At 33.8% G+C, this 24,991-nt stretch overlaps 1 protein-coding gene, 1 long non-coding RNA gene and 1 other non-coding gene across 3 annotated transcripts in view; 2 read left to right on the plus strand and 1 right to left on the minus strand.

Moving 5' to 3' along the window:
• Positions 1–13,570, plus strand: part of SYCP2 (synaptonemal complex protein 2) — a 59,035-nt gene extending 45,465 nt beyond the window's left edge. Inside the window, exons 32-43 of the mRNA XM_030825452.1 lie at positions 1,693–1,891; positions 3,165–3,370; positions 7,196–7,381; positions 8,260–8,350; positions 8,621–8,776; positions 9,335–9,471; positions 10,596–10,690; positions 10,785–10,884; positions 11,279–11,337; positions 11,483–11,561; positions 11,690–11,746; positions 12,744–13,570. Of these exons, the coding sequence (XP_030681312.1) occupies positions 1,693–1,891; positions 3,165–3,370; positions 7,196–7,381; positions 8,260–8,350; positions 8,621–8,776; positions 9,335–9,471; positions 10,596–10,690; positions 10,785–10,884; positions 11,279–11,337; positions 11,483–11,561; positions 11,690–11,746; positions 12,744–12,821 (1,443 nt within the window). The 3' untranslated portion in view covers positions 12,822–13,570. The remainder of the gene's footprint in view (positions 1–1,692; positions 1,892–3,164; positions 3,371–7,195; positions 7,382–8,259; positions 8,351–8,620; positions 8,777–9,334; positions 9,472–10,595; positions 10,691–10,784; positions 10,885–11,278; positions 11,338–11,482; positions 11,562–11,689; positions 11,747–12,743) is intronic.
• Positions 1–24,578, minus strand: LOC115837928. Its single transcript, XR_004032941.1, has 3 exons — positions 23,063–24,578; positions 15,605–15,661; positions 1–217 (listed from the first exon to the last, which is right to left on the minus strand). It is a non-coding gene; the product is annotated as an uncharacterized LOC115837928 (long non-coding RNA).
• Positions 21,981–22,042, plus strand: LOC115838118. Its single transcript, XR_004033163.1, has one exon. It is a non-coding gene; the product is annotated as a U7 small nuclear RNA (small nuclear RNA).
• Positions 24,579–24,991: the final 413 nt, after the last annotated feature.

The raw sequence follows: 24,991 nt of genomic DNA on the forward strand, positions 1-24,991 counted from the left end.
CTAGTGAAATTATAACTTTGTGATAGTATCTTTGAAATGGAGAAGTACTTAATCTTCTAAAATTAAGCTTTAACAAAGTATAGCATGGAGAAGCTGTGTATCTGTTGAGTGAAAGCAAAATATTGGTGTCTGAGGTTCTTCTTACACACTGGCCCACCTGTCACCATCCCTGACTTCTTCCTTATGTCTCATAATGTCCAGACACATTCCCAGTCACCTGTTCTTGAAAGCAAAGTTAAATATTTATTTATTTGTCTGGCAGTCTATCATCTATAGAAGTAATGTCAGTATAATTTTATTTTTTCTTCACTTGAATATTCAATAGTTTTCTATAACTCCAATTATGGAAAAATATATATACTTAATACATATATTACTATATATAGTAACCACTGTACATATACACATACAGTGTGTGTGTATAGTATATAAATATATGTAGTGCTTACAATGTGCCAACTGCTATATTAAGCACTTTACAGATTTAATGTCTTAAAATATCAGAAGTACTATAGGTAATTAGTACTATTACTGTCATCCCATTTTACAACTGAGAAAATTGAGGCTCAGAGAGAAGGAATTTGCTCAAGGTCACACAACAAGGAAGTGGTGGTAGGTCTAGGATTTGAAACCAGAGAGTCTGGCACTAAAGATATGTTTCTGAACAGTACAGTGTGCTGATTGGACATCATAAACTTCCATCTCTTCTTGTTTGCAGTCTTATCTCTTACCCAAAATACTTTAAAGACTTCCTAACTTAGGTCTACATTTTCTATCACTTCTTTTTTTTTTTTTGAGACACAGCCTCGCTCCATCACCAGGCTGGAGTGCAGTGGTGTCATCTTGGTTCACTGCAACCTCCGCCTCCAGTGTCAAGCGATTCTCCTGCCTCAGCCTGCCTAGTAGCTGGGACTACAGGCGCGTGCCACCATGCCCAGCTAATTTTTGTATTTTTAGTAGAGACTGGGTTTCACCATGTTGGTCAGGATGGTCTCGATCTCTTGACCTCATGATCTGCCCGCCTCGGCCTCCCAAAGTGCTGGGATTACAGTCATGAGCCACCGTGCCCAGCCTTCTATCACTTCTTAAAGGAAGTTTACCATACAAATAGTCATATGCCTTCTCAAGCCACCTCTCATCTTATCCCTCTTCAAAGGAAGACCCTAAAAATATCTCTATTGTCAGATATTCAAAGCATCAAAATGCCATTCCAAGCTTTTATCTACCCTTCTCCAGTATATGCCCAGAACTGTGAAATGGTCAGATAGTATAACCTGTGACTCCCAAATAAGACCTATGCTTCTCAACTCCCTCTGTTCTTGCAAAGTCTTCTCTATTCGCAGTATGTCTTTCCCTTTCTACCTTCTTTCACGAACTCCTTAGTATCTCAAATACTATGAAATTTAGGAATGCTTTCTAATTTCCCTAAACTGGATATAATCTTCTTTGAACCCTCAAAGAAGGCTATTTGTATCTCTTAAGGTATTTATTATAGTAAATGTATTATATTCTCCTGTGAATTTGTCTTATGGCTTCTAGTATATTAGAAAGTCTTTCACTACCCATGTCTAGGTCCTTGTTATGCCTGTATGTGGTAATATACAACATTTAATAAATATTTGAATATAATTTATGTGTCCAAGTGTAAATGTTTGTACTTGAGTATAATTTGAAAGTTATTGATACATTTAGGAGGAGAATATCCACTCCAGAATGAAAATGGTAAAGCTACCAAAGAAACAACAGAAAGTCTTCTGTGCTGAAACAGAAAAGGAACTATCAAAACAATGGAAAAACTCATCTCTACTAAAAGATACTATACGAGATAATTGCCTTGACTTATCTCCCAGATCTTTATCTGGCAGTCCATCATCTATAGAAGTAACGAGATGTCAGTATAACTTCGTTTTTTTCTTTACTTGAATATTCAGTAGTTTTCTATAACTCTAATTATGGGAAAATACAATTTTAAGACTAATTTTGAGGGGAATTTATGATTATAGTAGTTAAAACTTCATTTTATTTTAGCTAGTTTTATTTTTTTTAGTTTTATTTTAGCTTCATTTTATTAAAGCTAGTTAATGCTAGTAACTTGACTTTTGATAACATGGGAACAATGCTACTAGGATACTGAAGTTTTTCATGTTAGGAAGTTAAAGATCAAATGCTTTAATATGGAAAATATTTAATATATATTCACAAATTATCACTTAATCTTAAATAAGTACTTAATTTTAATGTGCTTTTTTAGCTCAATATATATTTAATAACATGAGAATTTATGGAGAATTCTGTTTTTTCTATTTACATTTCATTGACAAAAGTCCAAAGAATATCTTGCTCATTCTGTGGACCCACAGTGAATTAATACCGTATACAGTTGAGGTTTTGCTTTTATTTTTAAATGATTGCTAAAGAAAAATTCATATTCTTTGGAGCTCTGGTATATGTGTATGCCTTTCTAGTATAGAAAGTAAAAGTTTGCCCTTTTTATACCATTTTTGTTTCCTTGTAAGGACATTTTAAAGCATTTCTAAATGCTAATCATTTCAGTTAAAATACAAGACTTAAATCAGTTAGTATACTTCTGCTTCCTCTAAAGTAGCTATTGTGTTCTCAGTACTAAGGACCACTATGAAATTTCATATAAGCGCATACTCAGAAGACAGATGTACATGCACTGATTTGATCTGAAAATGTCTGAGGATTTATTTGTATTAAGATTTATTCCAGCAATAAATTTTCTAATTTTTATGTGAAAGATGTAGAGCACATGATTTCTCAAGCCTTTTTCAATCATAAAATTTTGTGATGTGTATATATAACACAATCAGCTATGATGTCAGAATACTCAAGATAATACTTAGGTTGATCCTTATATTTCAGGTCGTACTGTAGATATTTTTGTTGGAAAATGTTTTGAAAGTTCTTGTGGTTACAAGTACATTTTAAATTCAGCCATTATTGTTTTTCAGTCTTGTAAATATTTTAAATATAACTTCGTCTTAATTTTTTTAAAGCTATCCTTTTTTACAGCTAAGATTTGAAGATTTGACAAATTTATATTCTTAGAATTTAAGTTAATCATGCTATTTCTAAAGCAGACATCAATGATAACGCTTGCCATCTGTTTTCTTGTGTTTTTTGTTTTTGATGCAATATAGGTATAGAGAAAATAACAGAAAAGGATTTTACTCAGGATTATGAATGCATAACAAAATCTATATCACCTTATCCAAAAACTTCATCACTTGAATCCTTAAATAGTAACAGTGGAGTTGGAGGTACAATAAAGTCACCCAAAAACAATGAGAAAAACTTCCTGTGTGCAAGTGAAAGTTGTTCACCAATTCCACGACCACTGTTTTTGGTGAGAATGTATATATATTTTTTTCTTTATCAGATATATCTGAAGGTAGTAAGTTATTTTCCCTATCATCTTAATCAGATACACACTGCTTGTCTATTTAAGGGTTTGGGTTTGGTCTAGGGTCTTGGGGGAGAGACACATAATGACAAGCGAGAGATACTTGCCAGTCTTGATGAACCTAACAGACAAATAAATGTATAGCTATACAGGAGAAATAATGTGGTAGCAGGAGAGTACAGTAGTTTCTCATTATCTGTCATTTCACTTTTTGAGGTTTCAGTTACCTACAGTCAACTGTGGTCTGATAATATTAAATAAGAAATTGCAGAAATAAACAATTCATATGTTTTACATTGTGTGTAATTCTGAGTAGTGTGATGGAATATTGAGCCATCCACTCTGTCCCTCCTGGGATGTGAATCAACCCTTTGTCCAGTGTATCCATGCTGTATACCCTACCTGCCTGTTAGTCACATAGTAGCCATCTTGGTTATCAGATCAACTGTAGAGGTATTGCAGTGCTTGTGTTAAAGTAACCCTTATTTTACTTAACAATACTGCCAACGGGCAAGAGTGTTGATGCTGACAATTCAGATAGGCCAAAGAGAAGCCATAAAGTTTTCCTTTAAGTGAAATGGTGAATATTCTGTGCTTAATAAGGAACCAAAAATAAGGTATGTGGAAGTTGCTTAGATCTATGATAAGAATGAATCTTCTTTCCATGAAATTAGGAAAAAGAAATTTGTGCATAGTATAATAGGGTTAGGCACTATCCATGATTTCAGGAGGGTCTACTATATTTTAAGAAGAAATGATACATATAATGTGATACATAGATGAGGAAGAATGAAGAATTTCTTTTCAACATATATTTACTTTTTATATTCCTACCATATACCTGTTAAACTTCCGTATAAACACCTAAACCAAATATTGTAATTACACTGTTTTCAACTAAATTGTCAATTTACTTTGTCAACTTGTAATTTTTGTAACTAAAGGTTATTAAAGGCCATAGACTTTATGGTGAAATCTGAAAGAAGTACCTGCATTGCAGGAATAAGCCTATTCAGATCTAGAAAATGTGTGTAGTTCTTATGTGTAGAACAATTAGTAGTATCTCTTAGGAAGTGATCATTCCTATTACAAAACTCTTATCTGTACTCTATACAGTAATCACCCCTTATTCTCAGGGAATACGTTCCAAGACCCCCCCAATAGATGCCTGAAATGGAGGATAGTACTGAACCCTATATATACTATCTGTTTTTCCTATACATACATACCTATGATTGTTTAATTTATACATTAACTTATAAATTTGCAATTTATAAATTATTACAATGACAAAACAACAACTATAACAATACACTACAGCATCACTACCCTTGCTTTTGAGGGGCATTATTTAGTAAAATAAGGGTTACTTGAGCACTGCAATATCTCCACAGTCAATCTGATAACTGAGATGGCTATTACTTGACTAACAGGCAGGTAGCATATACAGCATGGATATTCTGGACAAAGGGATGATTCATATCCCAGGCAGGACAGCCCGATGGCCAACGATTTCATGGCACCACACAGAATGGTACACAATTTGAAACTTATAAATGATTTCTGGAATTTTCCATTTAATATTTTTGGGCCATGGTTGAGCACGAGTTATTGAAACACTGGAAAGCAAAACTGCAGCTAAGAGGGACCATTGTGTGTCAGACAGATAAAAGTGGAACTATGCTGTTTAAAGTAGAGGTAGGAGATCTAAACCCTAGATCTACCTAGCCTCCTTCACCTCCTTCCCCCAAATAATCCCCAAGGCATATTTTCAAAACTCTGAGTTTCTACAGACCACAATTTGAAACCCAGTTTCACACTAGTGAAATTCACACAAATTCTCCTGTGATCCTTTATCAATATAGTCGGCCCTCCATATCTGTGGGTTCCACATCTGTGGATTCAACCACAGATGATAATATATATTTTTAATTGTGTCTGTATTGAACATGTACAGACTTTTTTTTCTTGTCACCATCTCCTAAAAAATACATACAACAACTATTTAAGAGTATTTACATTGTATTAGGTATCATAAGTAATCTAGAGATATGTATATGGGAGGATGTGTATAGATTATATGCAAATACTGAACCATTTTATTTCACAGATTTGAGCATCTTCTGATTTTGATATCCACAGGAGGTCCTAGAACCAATCCCTGTGTTTCTGTCATTCTTACTTTCCCCCGCATCCTTTAATCCCTTCAGTATGCCACCTTGCAAAATCTCCAAGCCTAGGTAATCCCCACCCACCATCTTTGATGCTACTCTGTGTTAGATGGAATTTTAACAGTTACATATTCATTGGCTAGACACTCATGAGACATTCCCCGATGCTGCCCCTTTACTGTCAACTCTTAATAAGGTGTTGGAAATTTGCTTTATATATGGTAGTTGAACCTGCTTACACTCTCAACACTACTATGAGATAGTGCTCATTTTTCTACAGTTTTAACTAACTAGGTGTTATCAGTTGTTTCTGTTTTTGCCAGTCTGGTAAGCATAAAGTTGTGTCTTTAATTTGCATTTTCCTGACTCATTGCATCAATGAGTATTTTCACATGATTTTGGCCATTTTGTGAATTCCCTGTTTGTTTTCTTATTTTTAAATTGCATTGTTTGATTTTTCTTACAAATTTGTATGAGTTCTTAATATATTCTGGATATTCTTTATTCATTGTATACAATGTAAACATTCTTTTCCTAGTATGTATATTTTTGCTTAATTACACAACTTCCCTATGACAAAAGATAGGACATAATCAAATTTACCAATCTTTTGGGTTGTTCAAGAAATCTTCCCCTAAGCTATTGTCATAAAAATATTTTCTTATTTTAGATTTGAGTCTCTCCAGGCTTTCTTTTTCATATGCATATCAAATTAGTGCAACATCAGGAGTGGAATAGTCTTAATTTAGTCATAGGCTGGGTGATCACATGGGCCTGGATTAGGCACTATTAGATTTTACTGTTTACTGGCCTGTTTATCTATCTCTGTGCTAATACCACCATTGCTTTAATTGGGGTCATTTTACATTTATAGAGTGTTACATACCCCCTGCCCCACCATTCCTCAGAATTCCTTTGGCCCTTTACTGATACATATACATTTTTGAATTAGTTTGTCTAAGGGAAGAATTGCCATTTTTCAATATTGATGTTGATCTTTCTTATCTACACATCATTTCTTTCTCCACTTTTTCGTCTTATTTCCTACAAAGTTGGGCGAAGTCTTCTACAAAGGAAATGTTGTTAGATTAATTCTTAAGTATTTTATGGGTCTTTTTGCTGTATTAAAATCAAAGGCTTTTTTTTAAAATTACATTTTCTGAGTTTTAAAATTTTTATATAGAAAAACTATTGATTGTTTTATCTCCAACAACCTTGCTGAATTTTATCATAATTGTCTGCCTAGATTCTCTTGGCTTTTCTGTATAGACAGCCATGTAAAATGTTACACATGAAGATTGGAACAGAAAATGCAAAAAAATTCTTATTTGTGTTCTTGTTAAGGTGACTTTGACCTCTGGAGCATAGAAACTATACTAGCAGGGATCCTTATCTACAGGTTTTGGTCATCAAAGTAATAATCTACTTGCCTAAGGATGTTTTATTTTTAGTTATGAATTGGAATTGCATTTTTGCAGTGAATTAAGTAGTTTTGCAGTTTTGCTTTAATGTTTCTTATGTTCAACTCTTTTTGAAGTGGGGGGCTTTGAACAATTTTGTAACTTCTTATTGGGTTTTTGTATGTCTTCATTCATAGCCCAGATGTACTCCAACTAAGAGTAATACTATTGTAAATAGAAAAAAAATAAGTTCTCTGGTACTTACACAAGAAACACAAAACCGTAACAGCTATTCAGATGTAAGCAGTTATAGTTCAGAAAAACGGCTTATGGAAATTGAATCTCCAAATATCAATGAAAATTATATACAAAGCAAAAGAGAGGTAAGTGTGGTACTATAACTTATAAATTTTCCTTACACTAAGATGGTTCTTATAAGACTCAGATTACTGACCTTTAGTGGTAATTATAATATTTTAATGCTTTTCAACTGTTATTACCTGAAAATCTGATGTTTAAAGTATATAGAATGGCTTGATCATAGAAAAATATTTTTTGATAGAAGAAAGTTGAAACTTCTAAAATGAGAGTAGTAAGGTCTTAAATAGTGAGGATACCACTGCTGAACCCCGGATTGCATATTTACAATTGGCACTTTCTGGTTTCGTGAATATATAGGTATTTGGTTGAACTTCCTGCCAGCATAAAAGCCCATCCATCCATCAATAAAAATATTTTAATAACCTGTAAAATATAGAAAATCAAGACAGAATTTAACAACTTGGAGAGGGCTGCGATTTGACCTAGACCTAAGTGGATGGGTAGGTATATGTAGATTAAGTGGAGAAAAATAAGTAACCTATGTAAAGATTACTAAGTAAAAAAACCTGTATATTCAAATAGTATAACATAAGGTTAGATGTGAAAGATGTGGTTTGAAAGAAGAATAGTTTAAACTTTAGTTTTTTGTGGTTCCTCATTTCCTGACTGAAAGAAATGGAATCCTAATAAGAAAGAAATGAAAAGCAGGAATAGAAAAAAAAATAGCTCACATCACAGCTATTACAAGAAGATTGAGGTCAACTTAGAATCAAGGTTAACACATGGTAAATATTAGAGATGAAAAGGAAGGGATAGAAACAATCTGAAAAAGAATTGACAGCATTTAAAATCATTGGCTTTTGGGTTTGAGAAAGGTGATAAAATGTGAATTGAAACATATTTACAGAATTTTTTTTCTAATTTCTAATACGTATTTTAGGAAAGTCATTTAGCATCTTCATTATCCAAGTCTAGTGAAGGAAGAGAGAAAAAGTGGTTTGACATGCCCTGTGATGCTACTCATGTATCAGGTTTGTAGTCATAGTCTTGCTTTTTAAAAAATGATTACTGAAATGCTACGTGACATTTCATCTAAAGGAATTATGTATTTTAAGTCATACCATTATTCAACCTAATGTAAAAAGAAAATAAGTAAACTAGGTAGAATTGAATGCATAATTACCTAAAACATAATAAAAATACTTAGTGGAAACAAAGCCTTTTTAAAATAAAAGCAAGAAAGTATTAGGTATTTTTAAGGAAAATTGTAGCACTTTTAACTTTCTTTAACTGTTCCTAAGGCCCCACTCAACATCTTAGTCGCAAACGAATATATATAGAAGATAATCTAAGTAATTCCAATGAAGTAGAAATGGAAGAGAAAGGAGAAAGGAGAGCAAACTTGCTTCCCAAAAAACTGTGTAAAATTGAAGATGCAGATCATCATATCCACAAAAGTAGGTGTAGATCAGTAGCCTGTATCAAAATGCAGTTATTTGGAGGGTGGTTCTTATATTTTGAATGAGTATATTTACAAATTTGTAAAGACAACTTTGGGTATGTCCAAGATGGATGATGCTTTATTGCAAAGTTCACATTTATATGAATAATTGTTGTAGTAAGGATCTTACATACCCATAGATCTCCCTCATCATTCTATCACTTATTATCATATTTAGGTTTTACTAGAGTATGAATTTACTGATGTGCTAGTACCTCACTAAATACTTAATAATAATGTGGAACTACTTAAAAAGCAATTAAAAATAATCCATAAATGTTCCAGCTTAAAGTAGTCATTTCTGCTGTAATAGCCGTACCAAAAAGTTTGTTTTATAAATCAAAATAATCTCATTTTTAAATTAAAAAAACATAAGGAACTCTTCTGCCTTTGATTTCATAATCCTTAGGTTACACATAGATTCGGAAAATAAGATTTTGTTCTTAGCCTAATTACAAGGGTAAATTTAGAGTAATGCATATTTTAACTTCAGCAGATTGTTTTCATTTTTTAGTGTCTGAAGGTATATCTTCATTATCAACAAATGACTTTTCTATTCCTTGGGAGACCTGGCAAAATGAATTTGCAGGTATAGAGATGACTTATGAGACTTATGAGAGGCTCAATTCAGAATTTAAGAGAAGGAATAATGTGAGTTATTCTTTAAATTATGATTTATACCCAATAATATAATAATATGCCACACTTTCTACTAGACCATTGGCTTGTTTGATCCTTTGGCAACAAAATATCCATTCATGAAACCAACTTTCCTTATATGTGAATAATTGGAATAAAATCTGTGTATTATCCATATTCATTCTTTTGCTACTACTTTTTTCTCTTTTCTCCTATTTTCCTTTTCAATTTAATGTTTTGGCTTTTCTATGTTTCTTTTTACTAGACAGTTTTCATGCCACTTTTCAAGACATTTTTTATCTCATTTAGGTGAGCATTAATGAAGGTAGTATAGTGTAGTATAAAGAATGAGCAGCTGCAGTCAGAGAAATACCATTTCATTTTGTTTTACTAGTTCTGTATTATAGTTATGTAGTCTTAGTTTTTGAGGTTCCAGTGAGATAATGCAAAAATGCTTTTTAAAACAATTTTTAAGTATTAGTCATATTTTTCTGCCTATCTCTTTCACATGCCTCTATTTGGAATTGATAGTTTTTTATGCCCTCCTTTGAATAAAAGATGTTTTGGGCACAGGTTATCAACCCAACCCCCCCCCCCCCCCCCCGACATCTTGCTTTCCTTTGTCCTATATTCAGGGTTAAAATTAGAAATTGCTTTTCTTTGTCTTTTTTTTTTTTTGCCCAAGGTCAACCTAATCTGAATAGAGAAGCTTTGACTTATATATTCTAATATGTAGCTAGATTTAAAATCTAGCTACATCTGTAGCTAGATTTAAATATATGTTTTTGTGGAAAAAAATGGTTTTAAAAAATTCTGAGTGTGACTTGTAGGCTGTGTCTTTGAAGAGAATTATAACTATCAGCATTTTTGTAAATACTGTAGAGTGTGGGGTTCTTATGAAAACAATTGAGGAGTAACTCAACCCTTAGTCAAAGACTTACTGATGGAGTTAAATAAGTTCACTCAGAGCAGTGTCTATTAACACTTCAGTTTAAATAACTGAGTTTTTGATTTTTCACTTTTCCAAGTTCTTCTTAGTAATTTACATTTCGTGGAAAATTATTTGCTCTTACTGTAGTCTTGGTTAGATTGTTATTTTGTAAAGATATTTTAAGTTTAAAATGAGTATTTTTCAGATCCGACATAAAATGTTGAGTTATTTTACTACGCAGTCTTGGAAAACAGCTCAGCAACATCTAAGAACAATGAATCATCAAAGTCAGGACTCTAGGTCTGTAATAAAAATCTGTTCTGAAAACTTTTGAATGCTACATATTCTCAGTGCTACAGTTTTTAAAATTAATCTCATTTTGTTTCTGTAATAGGATTAAAAAACTTGATAAATTCCAATTCATTATCATAGAGGAGCTGGAGAATTTTGAAAAAGATTCACAGTCTTTAAAAGATTTGGAAAAGGAATTTGTGGTTTGTTACTTTTAAAATTTTTTAAATATGTTTAAAACCTTGTTTTTAAAGAGCTATACTTGGAAAAACTTTCTTTTTGGGAGCACATCCTAAAGCTTTTTGTTCAGAAAATAATTTAGTTTTATCTTAGATTTCTAATCAGCTTCATATAAACACTTTTGAAGTACAAACTTAAATTTATGATGAATATCTTTGATAATAAATGAGAAATCCTGAGAGATTTTACTTTCAATTTTATTTTAATTTGAAAGAGCGTGTGACATCTGGAATATTTTTAACATATAGCCATACTGTTTATTTAAATTTGTAATAATAGAAATAGAGTAATTCTACTGTTGGATTTTAATTTTTAATCATATTAAAGTTTAACTGGATTTTATACCTTACAATTTAGGACTTTTGGGAAAAGATATTTCAGAAGTTCAGTGCATATCAAAAAAGTGAACAACAGAGGTTAGTATGACATTCTTAATGACTATAATCTATAAAATTAGATTTTTAAATTTCTATTTGAAAAATTAAAATTATATATACTATATTATAGCACTAATTTGAATTATTGATAAACACAAGGTTAACTCATTATTTTACTTCTTAGGCTTCATCTTTTGAAAACTTCATTGACTAAAGGGGTCTTCTGTAATACTGATAATGAAGAAACTGTTTTTACATCTGAGGTATAAATTTTATGCTTTTTATAGGTTACCTTTCTTGATTACAAAAAGAATTTGTTAATCTAACTTTGTCTTTGCTGTGAAAACTTTATGGTAAATTTCATGGGTGAAATATATTTACTTTTTTACAGATGTGTTTGATGAAAGAAGATCTGAAAGTGCTGCAAGACAGGCTTCTTAAGGACATGGTAAGTCAACTAAGTTTGAAATGGGATAATCATACTTTAATGTCTTTTGTTTTTGTTTTTTTTTTTGTGTGTGTGCTTTTATGTCTTTCTTTTTGGGTTGAGAGAAGATAGTTTTAGCCCAATTACTTTTAGTTATTTAAACTATATAATGGGAGCACATTTATAATTGAAAGAATTAGGGGTAATTTAAACAGGCCCTCCTAAGGAGTAAAAGAGAATATAAATTTGCAAATTGAAAAATTATCTGAAAGAGTGATTTGTCTGCGGTTTCTAAACACTGTGTACTGCAGCAGGCATCTGTCCTGCTCTGTCTTCTGAAGGAGAAAATATGGCAGGACAAAACTCCCAGAAAGTCTGTAGTTTAGTGGAAGAATTACTGTCTGTTTGGACAAGATGTCATTTACTTAGATTTGAGGATTAAATTAGTTTACTTTCCAATGGCCTAGCAGACCAGCAGCTGCATTCTGGGGGGAAACGTGGACCTGGGAATGGACTAAAGGTACTGCTTTAAGTGATAATGTCTTTGTAGTGTTCTCAAAGATGAAAGGCATTTTTAAGTACACTGATCTTTGTATACACAGTATATTAATGTACTTACAAAGATAGAACCTCAATATGCTGACATAGTACAGGATCAAAATGTTGTGGCTAAGCTAGTTTAGCTTCAAGCAAACAAGAAGCTACTTAACTAGGTTGATCCTTGTTGAAATTGTTTTCTAGACTTTTTATTTTACTCTCTTCCTTTAAAAATTGAATCTAAATTTCATTGTATTGGGGCTTTAAAAGATTAGAGCCTTCTCTCAACTGAGTGTCTTGAATATCAGTAATGAACACAGAATTCTGTAGATATCTATAGACCTGTTAGAATGCAATATCTTCATGAAAGAAGTTGTTTTAAAATGAATCACTAATAACAGCTTGATTTTTTTTTCTATTTTATTTGATGGTTTACAGCGATAATGTGAAATCTAAGTGTGATTTTTTTTCTTGGCTATAGCTAGAAGAGGAGCTTCTTAATGTACGCAGAGAACTGATGTCAGTATTCATGTCTCATGAAAGAAATGCTAATGTGTGAAATCTAGTTTTTATCAACATACTTTAATTATTCTTCTCTGTGTATAACTGAGGAAATAAGAATAATCCTACAAAGAGAAAAATATACATGTCACTGAAGCAAGTGTACCCTTTATAGGAACCCTCAAATTCAAAAAAATGTCTTTTAATGGATGAGAAAGAACCACTATACCATGAGTCCAAGCCCAGAAGACTTCGGTCTATACCATATTATTTTTTAATTTTGGAGATAAAAGCTTTAAGAAACTTTTTGAGTTAATTATACTCATAAAATGAGTTTCTTTAATAAATTAAATTTTATTGTGTAAAATGTATTATTACATAAAATGTGTTTTTGAATCAATGCAGTTTGGGGATGAATATAATTAAAATATGTTTAATAGCTTAGAATTCAACTAATAAAAATTTAGTCACACTTACAAGGGGGAGGAAGTCCCTAATTTAAAATATATAACTGAGTGGTAGATCAGTACTTTCAGCACACTGTTGGAAACATTTATTCAGATATGGCTGTAATGTATTAGGAAGCACTAAATGGCCTAAAAAAGCTATTACATTGCCTAAATACGTTAATTCAATATAGAAGTCCTATTTCATAAGCAGGCTGTTTGACAAATACTTTTAATCTAGTAGTCATTGTAATATCTTGCTAGATTAATTTATAAAAGTGAGTATACATTTGATTTGCTTTTAATGAAGTTGAAATAAATGCTTATGTCACTTGAATAAATATAAATCATTATATTCCTATTTTGTGAACATTGGGTATCTGAAGAAGGATATTTATTTGATCCAAAGTATAATACTAAGTAGCCTTACTATCCCTTGTCTATTTAATGGTAGCAGAGTATTATTCAAAAATAATACGAATAATTAAAAACAGTGGGAAAACTGGCTTCTTAAAATCCCTCTCATTTTGGTCAGCTTTATGCAATTATTAGCATCAGCTAAGATTTATTGATAGGGCAGTGGGGTTGCTATTTTAAGAGAGTGACAGCTGTTATAATATTAAATACCACTCAGGACTTGCAAATCTATGTTGCCCCGTGAGACTAATTCCATCATGTCTTATCACCCTGTTTACCTCATTGTCAGCCAAATTTCCAAGACTCCTAAGTCATACCTCATACTTGATTTCAATACTGTACTATATGTGTAATCCATCCCAGGTTCTTTATTCTTTCCAGCTCTTCTAAAATCATGTCATTACCAGCAGTTGTGCCCCTCTAAATCTCAATTTCCAACATTCTTATCACTCCAGCCTGTCTTTCCAACTTGCTTTGTATAGTAGTCTCAGGCTATTTATACTTTTTCTCTATTCCTGTTACCTTCTTGTCTGTCTGTCCTTCCTTACCCATTCTAGATGCCAGAGTTCAAAATAATACTCTTGCCCTTTCTCTTCCTGTCAACCTTATCCACTAATTCTTAGCTGTCCTTCTACCAATTGAACAGCCCAGGAGAAAATAATACAATCAGGCTTTAAATTTATGGCCACGTACTTCAAATGGCACTCAACATTGCTCAACAATCCTTACTCTGCTCTCTTTAATTGGCTTTACCACATTTCCAGAGTATTATTGCATATAAATACCTCTTTCCTTGATTATTTACCTTTGAGCTGACTGTCTAACCTCATAATTTTCTCATCTTCACCCTAAAATCTAACATGTTTCCTGCATCAAGACCAGCATTTTCTGATTTCTCTTTCAGTCCAATAGCAGATTTGTTTATTTAAGAACAATCACCCTACTAGTGCTTTGAATCCCATTATCTTTGATTTTCCTCTCCTGATTTTTATAGTCCATGTTAATTAAATAAGTAAATAAATAGGCCTTCCATTGACATCAAGTTCTCCTGAAACCACTGCCCTACCCATATAATTATCCATTCACTTTTGCAGAGAATATATCAGAATAATCTTCTCAGGTTACTATCTCAACTTCTTTGCTTCCTTCCCTCAATGCAGCTCTGCCCCTACTATTTCATCAAAACTACTTTTATCAAAATCAACAGTAATTTAAGTAAAAACAGATTAGATATGGCAACATAGCCTTTCAGTGGCATTTCACGCTTAAATCCTCTGCTGGCATGTATTTGCTACTCTTCTGTGCCTTTTCCTTGGGTTCATTCCTAGTCTCTTTCTTTTCCTCAGTCAGTACTTTCACCTTAAGTAATTTCATCTAGTCCCATATAATAACTATTTCTGTGTTGATGATCTCAAGTTTATAAACGTTCTGACCTTCACTTTGGACGTTAGAACATTATAAATACTGCTGTATTGACATTTCTAATAAGAATCTCAACTCTCAAAACAACTTGATTTTTCTCCCTTACCATTCTTTCTCTTCATCAAAGAAAAAGTAAACTTTGTCTTCCTATCTCAATAAAGTTACTTTTAACTACCCAACTATTCAAACCAAAACCTAACAGTAATTCCTGATTTATTTTCCTTTTAGCCAAACAGTAAATTGATCAACAATTCCTACTGCCAAAATATGACCCACATGTGAATACTTTCTGCCACTTCCACTGTCTCTGTGACAATGTCAATATCATTTCTCACACAGACAATTTCAACGGCCTCTTAAAATGGCTTTTCAGCATTTATACTTTCCCTTCCACAGTTTTTTCACTTAGCAGCCACCATTGTCTTGCTAAAGCATAAATCATACCATGTCACTCCCTTACCTAAAACTCTCCAGTGACACACTCTTAACCAGTGGGTCAAGGGACAACTCATAAGGGAAATTAGAAAATACTTTGACAAATGAAAATGCAACATACCAAAACATGTGATCCGTTGAAAGCAGTGCTCGGAGGGATATTTATAGCTGTAAGCACCTACAATAAACAGTAAGAAAGATATCAAATCAATAACCTTATTTTATACCTTAAAGAACTAGAAAAATTTAAAGCTGTCAGAATCGATGAAATAATGAAGAACTAGATCAGAGATAAACAGAATAGAAAAGCAACACAGAAAATCAATAAAAACAAAATTTGGTCCTCTGAAAAGATCAAGAAAATAAACCTTTAGCAGATTGACTAAGATAAACAGAAGACTCAAATTACTAATACAAGAAATGAAAGTTAGGGACATGACTACTGAAATTTCAGAAATAAAAAGGATTCTAGGAGAATACTATGAATAATTATATGTCAATAAATTAGTTAACCTAGATGACATCGATAAATTCCTAAAAACAGAAATCACCAACACTGACTCGAAGAAATAAAAAATATCAACAGACCTATAACATGTAAAGAGGTTGAATTAGTAATCAAAAACCTCCCAACAAAGAATTCTATCATTTAAATAATGCCAGTTCTTTTTTAATTTTTTCAAATTTATTTATTTTTTAGAGACAGAGTCTCACTCTGTCACCCAGGTTGGAGTACGGTGGTCTGATCTTAGCTCACTGTAACCTCAAACTCCAGGGCTCAAGTGATCTTCCTGCCTCAGCCTCCTAAGTAAGCTTAGGACTCTAGGCATGTGCCACTATGCTCGGCTATTTAATATTTTGTAGAGAATGGGGTCTTGCTGTGTATCCCATGCTGGCCTTAAACTCCTGGCCTCAAGGAGTCCACCTGCCTTGGCTTCCCAAATCACTGGAATTACAGGCATGAGTCACCATGCCCAGCCCAGTCCTTCTTAAACTCTTCCAGAAAACAGAAGAGGAGAGAACATTCCAAATCACACAATGGCGTCATTACACACTAATATTCTCTATGAATATAGATATACAAACCCTCAACAAAATAGCAAACCAAATCCAGCTGCACATTAAAAGCATTCCATACCATGACCAAATGGATTTATCCCAGCCAAGCATGGGTGGCTCAACATAGGAAAATGAATGTAATATACTATATCAATAGAATGAGGGAAGAAAAAGAAACATTCTTATTTGAGTTGATGCACAAAAAGCATTTGATAAAATCCAATACCCTTTTATAATAACACTCAAAAAACTGGAACTAGAAGGAAAATTCCAAAACATGATAAAGAGTATGTATGAAAGCCCTATAGCTTACATAATACTCAATGGGGAAAGACTAAAAGGCCCCCTGCCCTGCCAAGACGAGGAATAAGACAAGGATGCCTCCTTTCACTGCTCGTATTCAATATTGTACTAGAAGTTGTAGCTAGATCTAGAAATTATGCAAGAAAAAGAAAAAGATATCCAAGTGAGAATGGGAGAAACAAAACTGTTTCTCCTTACCAGAAATTTGATCTCATGTCTAAGCAATCCTGCAGAGTCAAGAAAATCATTAGAAGCTAATACAAATTCAGCAAAGTTGCAAGATACAAGATCAACAGAAAAATCAGTTGTATTTCTATATAATAGAAATTAACAATACAAAAATGAAATTAAGAAAACAATGGCTTTTACATTAGCATCAAAAAGATTAAAATTCTTAGCAATAAATTTAACCAAGGTAGGCATAAGACTGAAAACTACAAAACATTGTTGCAAGAAATTAAAGATAGCCTAAATAAGTGGAAAGGTAATCCATGGTCATGGATTGGAAGATTCGATATGTTAAAATGGCAATACTCCCTGAAATAGACTATAGATTTAATAAAATCCACATCAAAATCCTAATGGCCTTCTTGCAGAAATGGAAACGCTAACCCTAAAAATCATATAAAAATGGAAGAGACCCGGCATAACCAAAAAACTCTTTAATGAATAAAGTTGGAGAACTCATACTTCCCAAGTTCAAAATTTATGACAAGCCTACATTATTGAAATCATGTGGTACTAGCATAATGATAGACATATAGACCAATAGAATGTAATTGTGTGTCTAAAAATAAATCTACCCATCTATGGACACCGAGTTTCATCAAGGGTATAAGACCATTCCATGGGGGAAAGTATAGTTTCTTAAATTGTTCTGGGACAATTGGACAAACACATGCAATATAACGAGGATGGAACCTTACTTTGTATCATATACAAAAATTAATGGATTAGAGACCTAAATGTAAGAGCTAAAACTCTGAAACTCAGGAAAAAAATGCAGGAGTCAATCTTTATGACCTTGGATCTGGCAGTGGACGCTTAAATATGATACAGATATAAGCAATGGAAGAAACGTTAGATAAATTGGACTGTAGCACAATTCAAAACTTTTTTATTTTATTTTATTATTATACTTTAGGTTTTAGGGTACATGTGCACAATGTGCAGGTCTGTTACATATGTATCCATGTGCCATGTTGGTTTGCTGCATCCATCAACTTGTCATTTAGCATTAGGTATATCTCCTAATGCTGTCCCTCCCCCCTCCCCCCACCCCACAACAGTCCCTGGAGTGTGATGTTCCCTTTCCTGTGTCCATGAGTTCTCATTGTTCAATTCCCACCTGTGAGTGAGAACATGCGGTGTTTGGTTTTTTGTCCTTGTGATAGTTTACTGAGAATGATGTTTTCCAGTTTCATCCATGTCCCTACAAAGGACATGAACTCATCATTTTTTATGGCTGCATAGTATTCCATGGTGTATATGTGCCACATTTTCTTAATCCAGTCTATTGTTGTTGGACATTTGGGTTGGTTCCAAGTCTTTGCTATTGTGAATAGTGCCGCAGTAAACATACGTGTGCATGTGTCTTTATAGCAGCATGATTTATAGTCCTTTGGGTATATACCCAGTAATGGGATGGCTGGGTCAAATGGTATTTCTAGTTCTAGATCCCTGAGGAATTGCCACACTGACTTCCACAATCGTTGAACTAGTTTACAGTCCCACCAACAGTGTAAAAGTGTTCCTATTTCTCCACATCCTCTCCAGCACCTGTTGTTTCCTTTTTAATGATGGCCATTCTAACTGGTGTGAGATGGTATCTCATTGTGGTTTTGATTTGCATTGCTCTGATGGCCAGTGATGATGAGCATTTTTTCATGTGTTTTTTGGATGCATAAATGTCTTCTTTTGAGAAGTGTCTGTTCATATCCTTTGCCCACTTTTTGATGAGGTTCTTTGTTTTTTCTTGTAAATTTGTTTGAGTTCATTGTAGATTCTGGATATTAGCCCTTTGTCAGATGAGTAGATTGCAAAAATTTTCTCCCATTCTGTAGGTTGCCTGTTCACTCTGATGGTAGTTTCTTTTGCTGTGCAGAAGCTCTTTAGTTTAATTAGATCCCATGTGTCCATTTTGGCTTTTGTTGCCATTGCTTTTGGCGTTTTAGACATGAAGTCCTTGCCCATGCCTATGTCCTGAATGGTATTGCCTAGGTTTCCTTCTAGGGTTTTTATGGTTTTAGGTCTAACATGTAAGTCTTTAATCCATCTTGAATTAATTTTTGTATAAGATGTAAGGAAGGGATCCAGTTTCAGCTTTCTATATATGGCTAGCCAGTTTTCCCAGCACCATTTATTAAATAGGGAATTGTTTCCCCATTTCTTGTTTTTGTCAGGTTTGTCAAAGATCAGATGATTGTAGATATGCAGCATTATTTCTGAGGGCTCTGTTCTGTTCCATTGGTCTATATCTCTGTTTTGGCACCAGTACCATGCTGTTTTGGTTACTATAGCCTTGTAGTATAGTTTGAAGTCAGGTAGTGTGATGCCTCCAGCTTTGTTCTTTTGGCTTAGGATTGACTTGGCAATGCGGGCTCTTTTTCAAGTGGGCTTCATCCCTGGGATGCAAGGCTGGTTCAACATATGCAAATCAATAAATGTAATCCAGCATATAAACAGAACCAAAGACAAAAACCACATGATTATCTCAATAGATGCAGAAAAGGCCTTTGACAAAATTCAACAACCCTTCATGCTAAAAACTCTGAATAAATTAGGTATTGATGGGACGTATCTCAAAATAATAAGAGCTATCTATGACAAACCCACAGCCAATATCATACTGAATGGGCAAAAACTGGAAGCATTCCCTTTGAAAACTGGCACAAGACAGGGATGCCCTCTCTCACCACTCCTATTCAACATTGTGCTGGAAGTTCTGGCCAGGGCAATCAGGCAGGAGAAGGAAATAAAGGGTATTCAATTAGGAAAAGAGGAAGTCAAATTGTCCCTGTTTGCAGATGACATGATTGTATATCTAGAAAACCCCATTGTCTCAGCCCAAAATCTCCTTAAGCTGATTAGCAACTTCAGCAAAGTCTCAGGATACAAAATCAATGTGCAAAAATCACAAGCTTTCTTGTACACCAATCACAGACAAACAGAGAGCCAAATCATGAGTGAACTCCTGTTCACAGTTGCTTCAAAGAGAATAAAATACCTAGGAATCCAACTTACAAGGGACGTGAAAGACCTCTTCAAGGAGAACTACAAACCACTGCTCAATGAAATAAAAGAGGATACAAACAAATGGAAGAACATTCCATGCTCATGGGTAGGAAGAATCAATATCATGAAAATGGCCATACTGCCCAAGGTAATTTATAGATTCAATGCCATCCCCATCAAGCTACCAATGACTTTCTTCAAAGAATTGGAAAAAACTAAAGTTCATATGGATCCCTTATCTTTCTTTCTTCTTCTGAGCCCTCCTCACTCTTCTAATCTCTTAACCAGTTCCAAACCTGCTTCCACATTTTCAGGTACCTTTATAGCAATGTCCCACTCCTCAGTACCAACGTTCTGTATTAGTCCCTTCTTACATTGATACAAAGAAATATCTGAGACTGCGTAACTTATAAATAAAAGAGATTTAATTAGCTCACAGTTCCGCAGGCTTTACAGGAAGCATGGTGCTGGCACCTGTTTGGCTTCTAGCGAGGCCTCAGGAAGCTTACAATCGTGGTGGAAGGTAAAGAGAAAGCAGGCAAGTCACATGGCAAAAGCAGGAGCAAGCAAGAGAGTGAGTTGCAGGGGCAGGTGCCACACAGTTTTAAATGACCAGATCTTGTGAGAACTCACTATTGTGAAGACAGCACCAAGCCATGACAGATCCACTCCCATGACCCAGACAAATCCCACCAGGCCCCACCTCCAGCATTGGGTATTACAATTCAACATGAGATTTGGGCAGGGACAAATATCTAAAATATAGCAGAATTGAAAACAGATTGAACAAACACTTGGATGAGAATGTTCACAGCAATACTATTCACAATAGTCAAAAGGTGGAAACAACCCAAATGGCTGTCAACTGATGATGAATAAACAAAATGTGGTATATATCAATACAGTGGAATATTATTCAGCTATAAAAGGAAAGGAGTATATAGTCATGCTACAATGTGGATGAACCTCAAAAACATTCTAAGTGAAAGAACGAGACACACAAGGTCATACATTTTAGGATTTCATTTATATGAAATGCCCAGAATAGGTAAATCCACAGGGACGGAAAGCAGATTAGTGGTTGTCAGGGGATGAGGGAAAGGAAGAATGGGGAGTGACTCCCTAAAAGTTATGTTGTGATGAAATGTTTTGGAACTAGATAGAGGTGAGGTGGTAGTTACATAACATTGTGAATGTACTAAATGCCACAAAATTATACTACTTTAAATGCCTTATTAATCTGCATTTCATCTGAATTATTAAAACTTATTAAAACCCAGCCTTTATATCATGGCCTAGAAGGCCCCACATGAGCTGACCTCTGCCTCTCTTTACCCTTATTTTGTTCTCCTTTCCCCCTTGTTGAGTATGCCTCAAGCTATTACTTGAACAATCTCACTTTTTTCTAAATCTTTGGTTTTGAGATTCCATTTTCCTGGGAACTCTTGCTGTTTTTCACGTGTCCATTTAAGTGGTAATTCTTTAGACAGCACTTCCCTCACCATCCAATTAATGTTACTATTTCTGTCTATCATATAGCAATTTTTGGTATCTGAAATTTCTTTATTTCTGCCTTGCCTCCACAAACTCCACTCCTGTAAATTCTGTGGGGGTAGGAAACTTGTATGTCTTATTCATCACAATTTTTAGAAGCTAAAAGAGTGTCTGGAAAAGTAGGCTTACAACAATGTGAATGAACAAACTAATGAATATGGCAGTTTTAAGTAGGAATTTACTAAGTTCAAAGAGAACTAATATGTCTCCTAAAATTCAAGTCCTATGTGGCGTCAGCATTTTCATTGTAATTGATAAAGTATTAACCAGCCATTTGAACATCTATTATATGATATGCACTGAGCTCAAATCTAGATACAGAAATGAGTAATAAATGAACCCTTCCGTGGTGTTACAGCTCTTTTAGAGTATGTCTAGCAGGTTTTTCAGTTTTCACCAGAATGCCCACCTCAAAAGAGATGAACTCCCTATTTAAAAATGAGGATATGTGTGCTTTTAATGTCATGCAGAATCATACAGATTTCCATTTCATTGGACCCTCAGAGGAATCGTATAGGCAAATCAAATGTACATAGACTTCATTGTTAAGGCAATGTATTTGTAATGGTTAGCTTTAGTTTTTCTATTTAAAATAAAGGCGCATGAAAATATTCTGAATTGACATCTACAGGAGAACAACATTTTAGGAATACAGATGTGTTGAGTGAGATCAATATGTTGTACCATCTTGAACTTAGATAATATACTTTTAGCTTACGCTGTGATAGCAACAATTTTAAATAAAAGGAACTTGGAGGAGTGGAAGTCACACTAATGAAACACTTGCCTTTAATAATGATGAGGCTTTATTTACCTAATTTGATGTACATTTTGTTCAGGTCAAATACAAAGACAATTGGGTTTATAATGAGTGTTGAAATTTGGAATAGATTTGAAGTTAAAAGGTTTTAAGCTTATTTAAAAACAATTTAGCTATTTGACTTCTATGTAATTCATTTCTAAAATGTTCTATTATATGTTTATTTAAATTTTTCAAGTTCAGAGCAAGATCTAGCAAAGTTTGTCCTGAAGGGCTATACAGAAAATGTTGTAGGCTTTGTGGGCCAGAAGGCAAATTTCAGGGTATCATGTCGGTGCTTATTATAATCATTTCAATTGTAACTGTTTAAATATATAAAAACCATTCTTAGCTTACTGGCCACTAAAAGGGCAGGGGCTGGCCAGATTTGGTCTGTGGGCTGTAGTTTGCAGACTTCAAGTTCAGAAGGGAAATCTTATAGATCAGAACTCTCTGTTCTTTATTATAAAATTTTTCCTTAGTTTATCTGTTTCACAGAAATAGTGATTTATATCAATTTTGCATAGCAGAGGCTAATGAGTATATTAATTAATATAGCTAAAATTCTTGTTCTATTTTAAACATATTAAAAATAAATGATCATTGTAGCTAATGACTTAAATTTCTTACCTGGATTGTAATCTAACACCCTGGTGTAGGTTTACCGCTTGTCCTCAACCAAATAGAGCTGTAAGGTGGTAACTGTCCCAGAAGTACACATGGAAAAGGACATGGAAGAGAAGAAATTTTACGTTAGTATAGCTAGGCAGAAACCTAAATACTAAACTCTACAGCCATTACTATAGTGATCTCATTGCCACCAAATTGTAGTATTATGGATGGCCAACACCAACTTAAAAGGCCAGCAGATCTTTTAAATGAATAATAGATGGAGTGGTTTTCATACAGCATTTAACTGAACATGAAATTTGTAGTCTACAGTGACAAATTCTGCCAACTCTGAGTTCAGTGCCTAGTGTGGAGCTTCACAGTTGCTGGAGTCAGTTCTTTAACCATTCTGTTATCACCTATTAACAGTTAAACCAGATACAGTTAGTGTATAAGTTTCTCATCTAATTAAAACTTAAAGTATGGAAGAATCATATATGCTATGAATAAACAAGTAGAATTTTGAGCAAAATAAAATACCAGCAAATAGTATCAACAAACAAATCTAACTTGGACCGTAAAAATTGAAGCAAGATGATAGGTGGTTCTGGAGATTGTGCTTTCTGCCACATCAGGTGTCACCATTATAATTAGGCTATCTGGAAAGCAGAGAATGGACTGGTGGTGTAGACCAGTCTTTTAGGGAACACACCTGAATTGTATTAATTCAGTGTATGTATTTTTGAGAAGGGATAATAAACTGCATTTAGAAAGGAATAATACACATATATAACATGTCTGCAATTTGAAACATTAAATTATTGTCATATATACCATATATCCAGATTTCTTTCCTCCCATTGCTTAGTAAGAAAACTGAATTTTTAGAATTTCCCCATTTATATCTTTAAGATTTACAGTTGAGATTAAAAACTTTGAAAAGGTTTTTTAAAAAAATTTTATTACTTTAAAAATACTGCTGTATTTTCATAGAACTATGGAACTGCTAACCAGTACTTTGTTGTTCATTCTAACAAACATTTTTTGTTTGAATATGAACTAGTAGTGTGTTCCTAGTATCATCACTGTAAATAAATTTGCAGCTAAATAAGCAAATGGGATTTATAGAAATCTACTTTTTGAAAATATTTTTCATATATTCAGTTTCATATGTTCATTTGCTTACGAATGTCTTCTGAGATGTTTTCATATGAAAAATGGAGAAAAAGGTCTCTGGAAAAAACTAGACAAATGGGTATTGGAAGCATATAGTAATAGCAGTTTTAATAGTACCACTAGGATTTTGCATTTCTGAGCTTGAATTTGTTGTTGAAGGACTGTAGATACATAGCTAAAAACTTTGACTTTACTTCCAATGTATAATAAATGTAGGCCTGTAATTACCATATTTTTCCACAAGGTGGATGTCTTGATGTTAGGTTCTTCCTCCCCACTCCCACCACCATTTAAATTGTCAAAAAATTACTTAGGTGATATGATTTTGAAGTCTCTTTATTATTTTTTGAGCCAGGGTCTTGCTCTGTCTCCCCGGTTGGAGTGCAGTGGTGCAATCAAGGCTCACTACAGCCTTAACCTCCCGGGCTCAAGCGATCCTGCCACCTCAGCCTCCCTAGTAGCTGGGACTACAGGCGCATACCACCATGCCCAGCTAATTTTTTGTTTGTTTTGTAGAGATGGGGTTTCGCTATGTTGCCCAGGCTGGTCTCGAACTCCTGGACTCAAGCAATCCACTCATCTCGGCCTCCCAAAGTGCTGGGATTACAGGCATGAGCCACCATGCCCAGCCCTCTTTAAACTCTTTTAGAAATACTTTTTACAAAGTCATATAATATGGTATTTCCTCTGTTACATTAGCTTAAAAGTTAATAGATGTTTCTAGAAGATATTTAATTTCCTCTCACTAAATTACTAACATGCTTGTAAAAATGT

The sequence above is a fragment of the Nomascus leucogenys genome, chromosome 13, assembly GCF_006542625.1.
Source record: "Nomascus leucogenys isolate Asia chromosome 13, Asia_NLE_v1, whole genome shotgun sequence".
Classification (NCBI taxonomy): Eukaryota; Metazoa; Chordata; class Mammalia; order Primates; family Hylobatidae; genus Nomascus; species Nomascus leucogenys.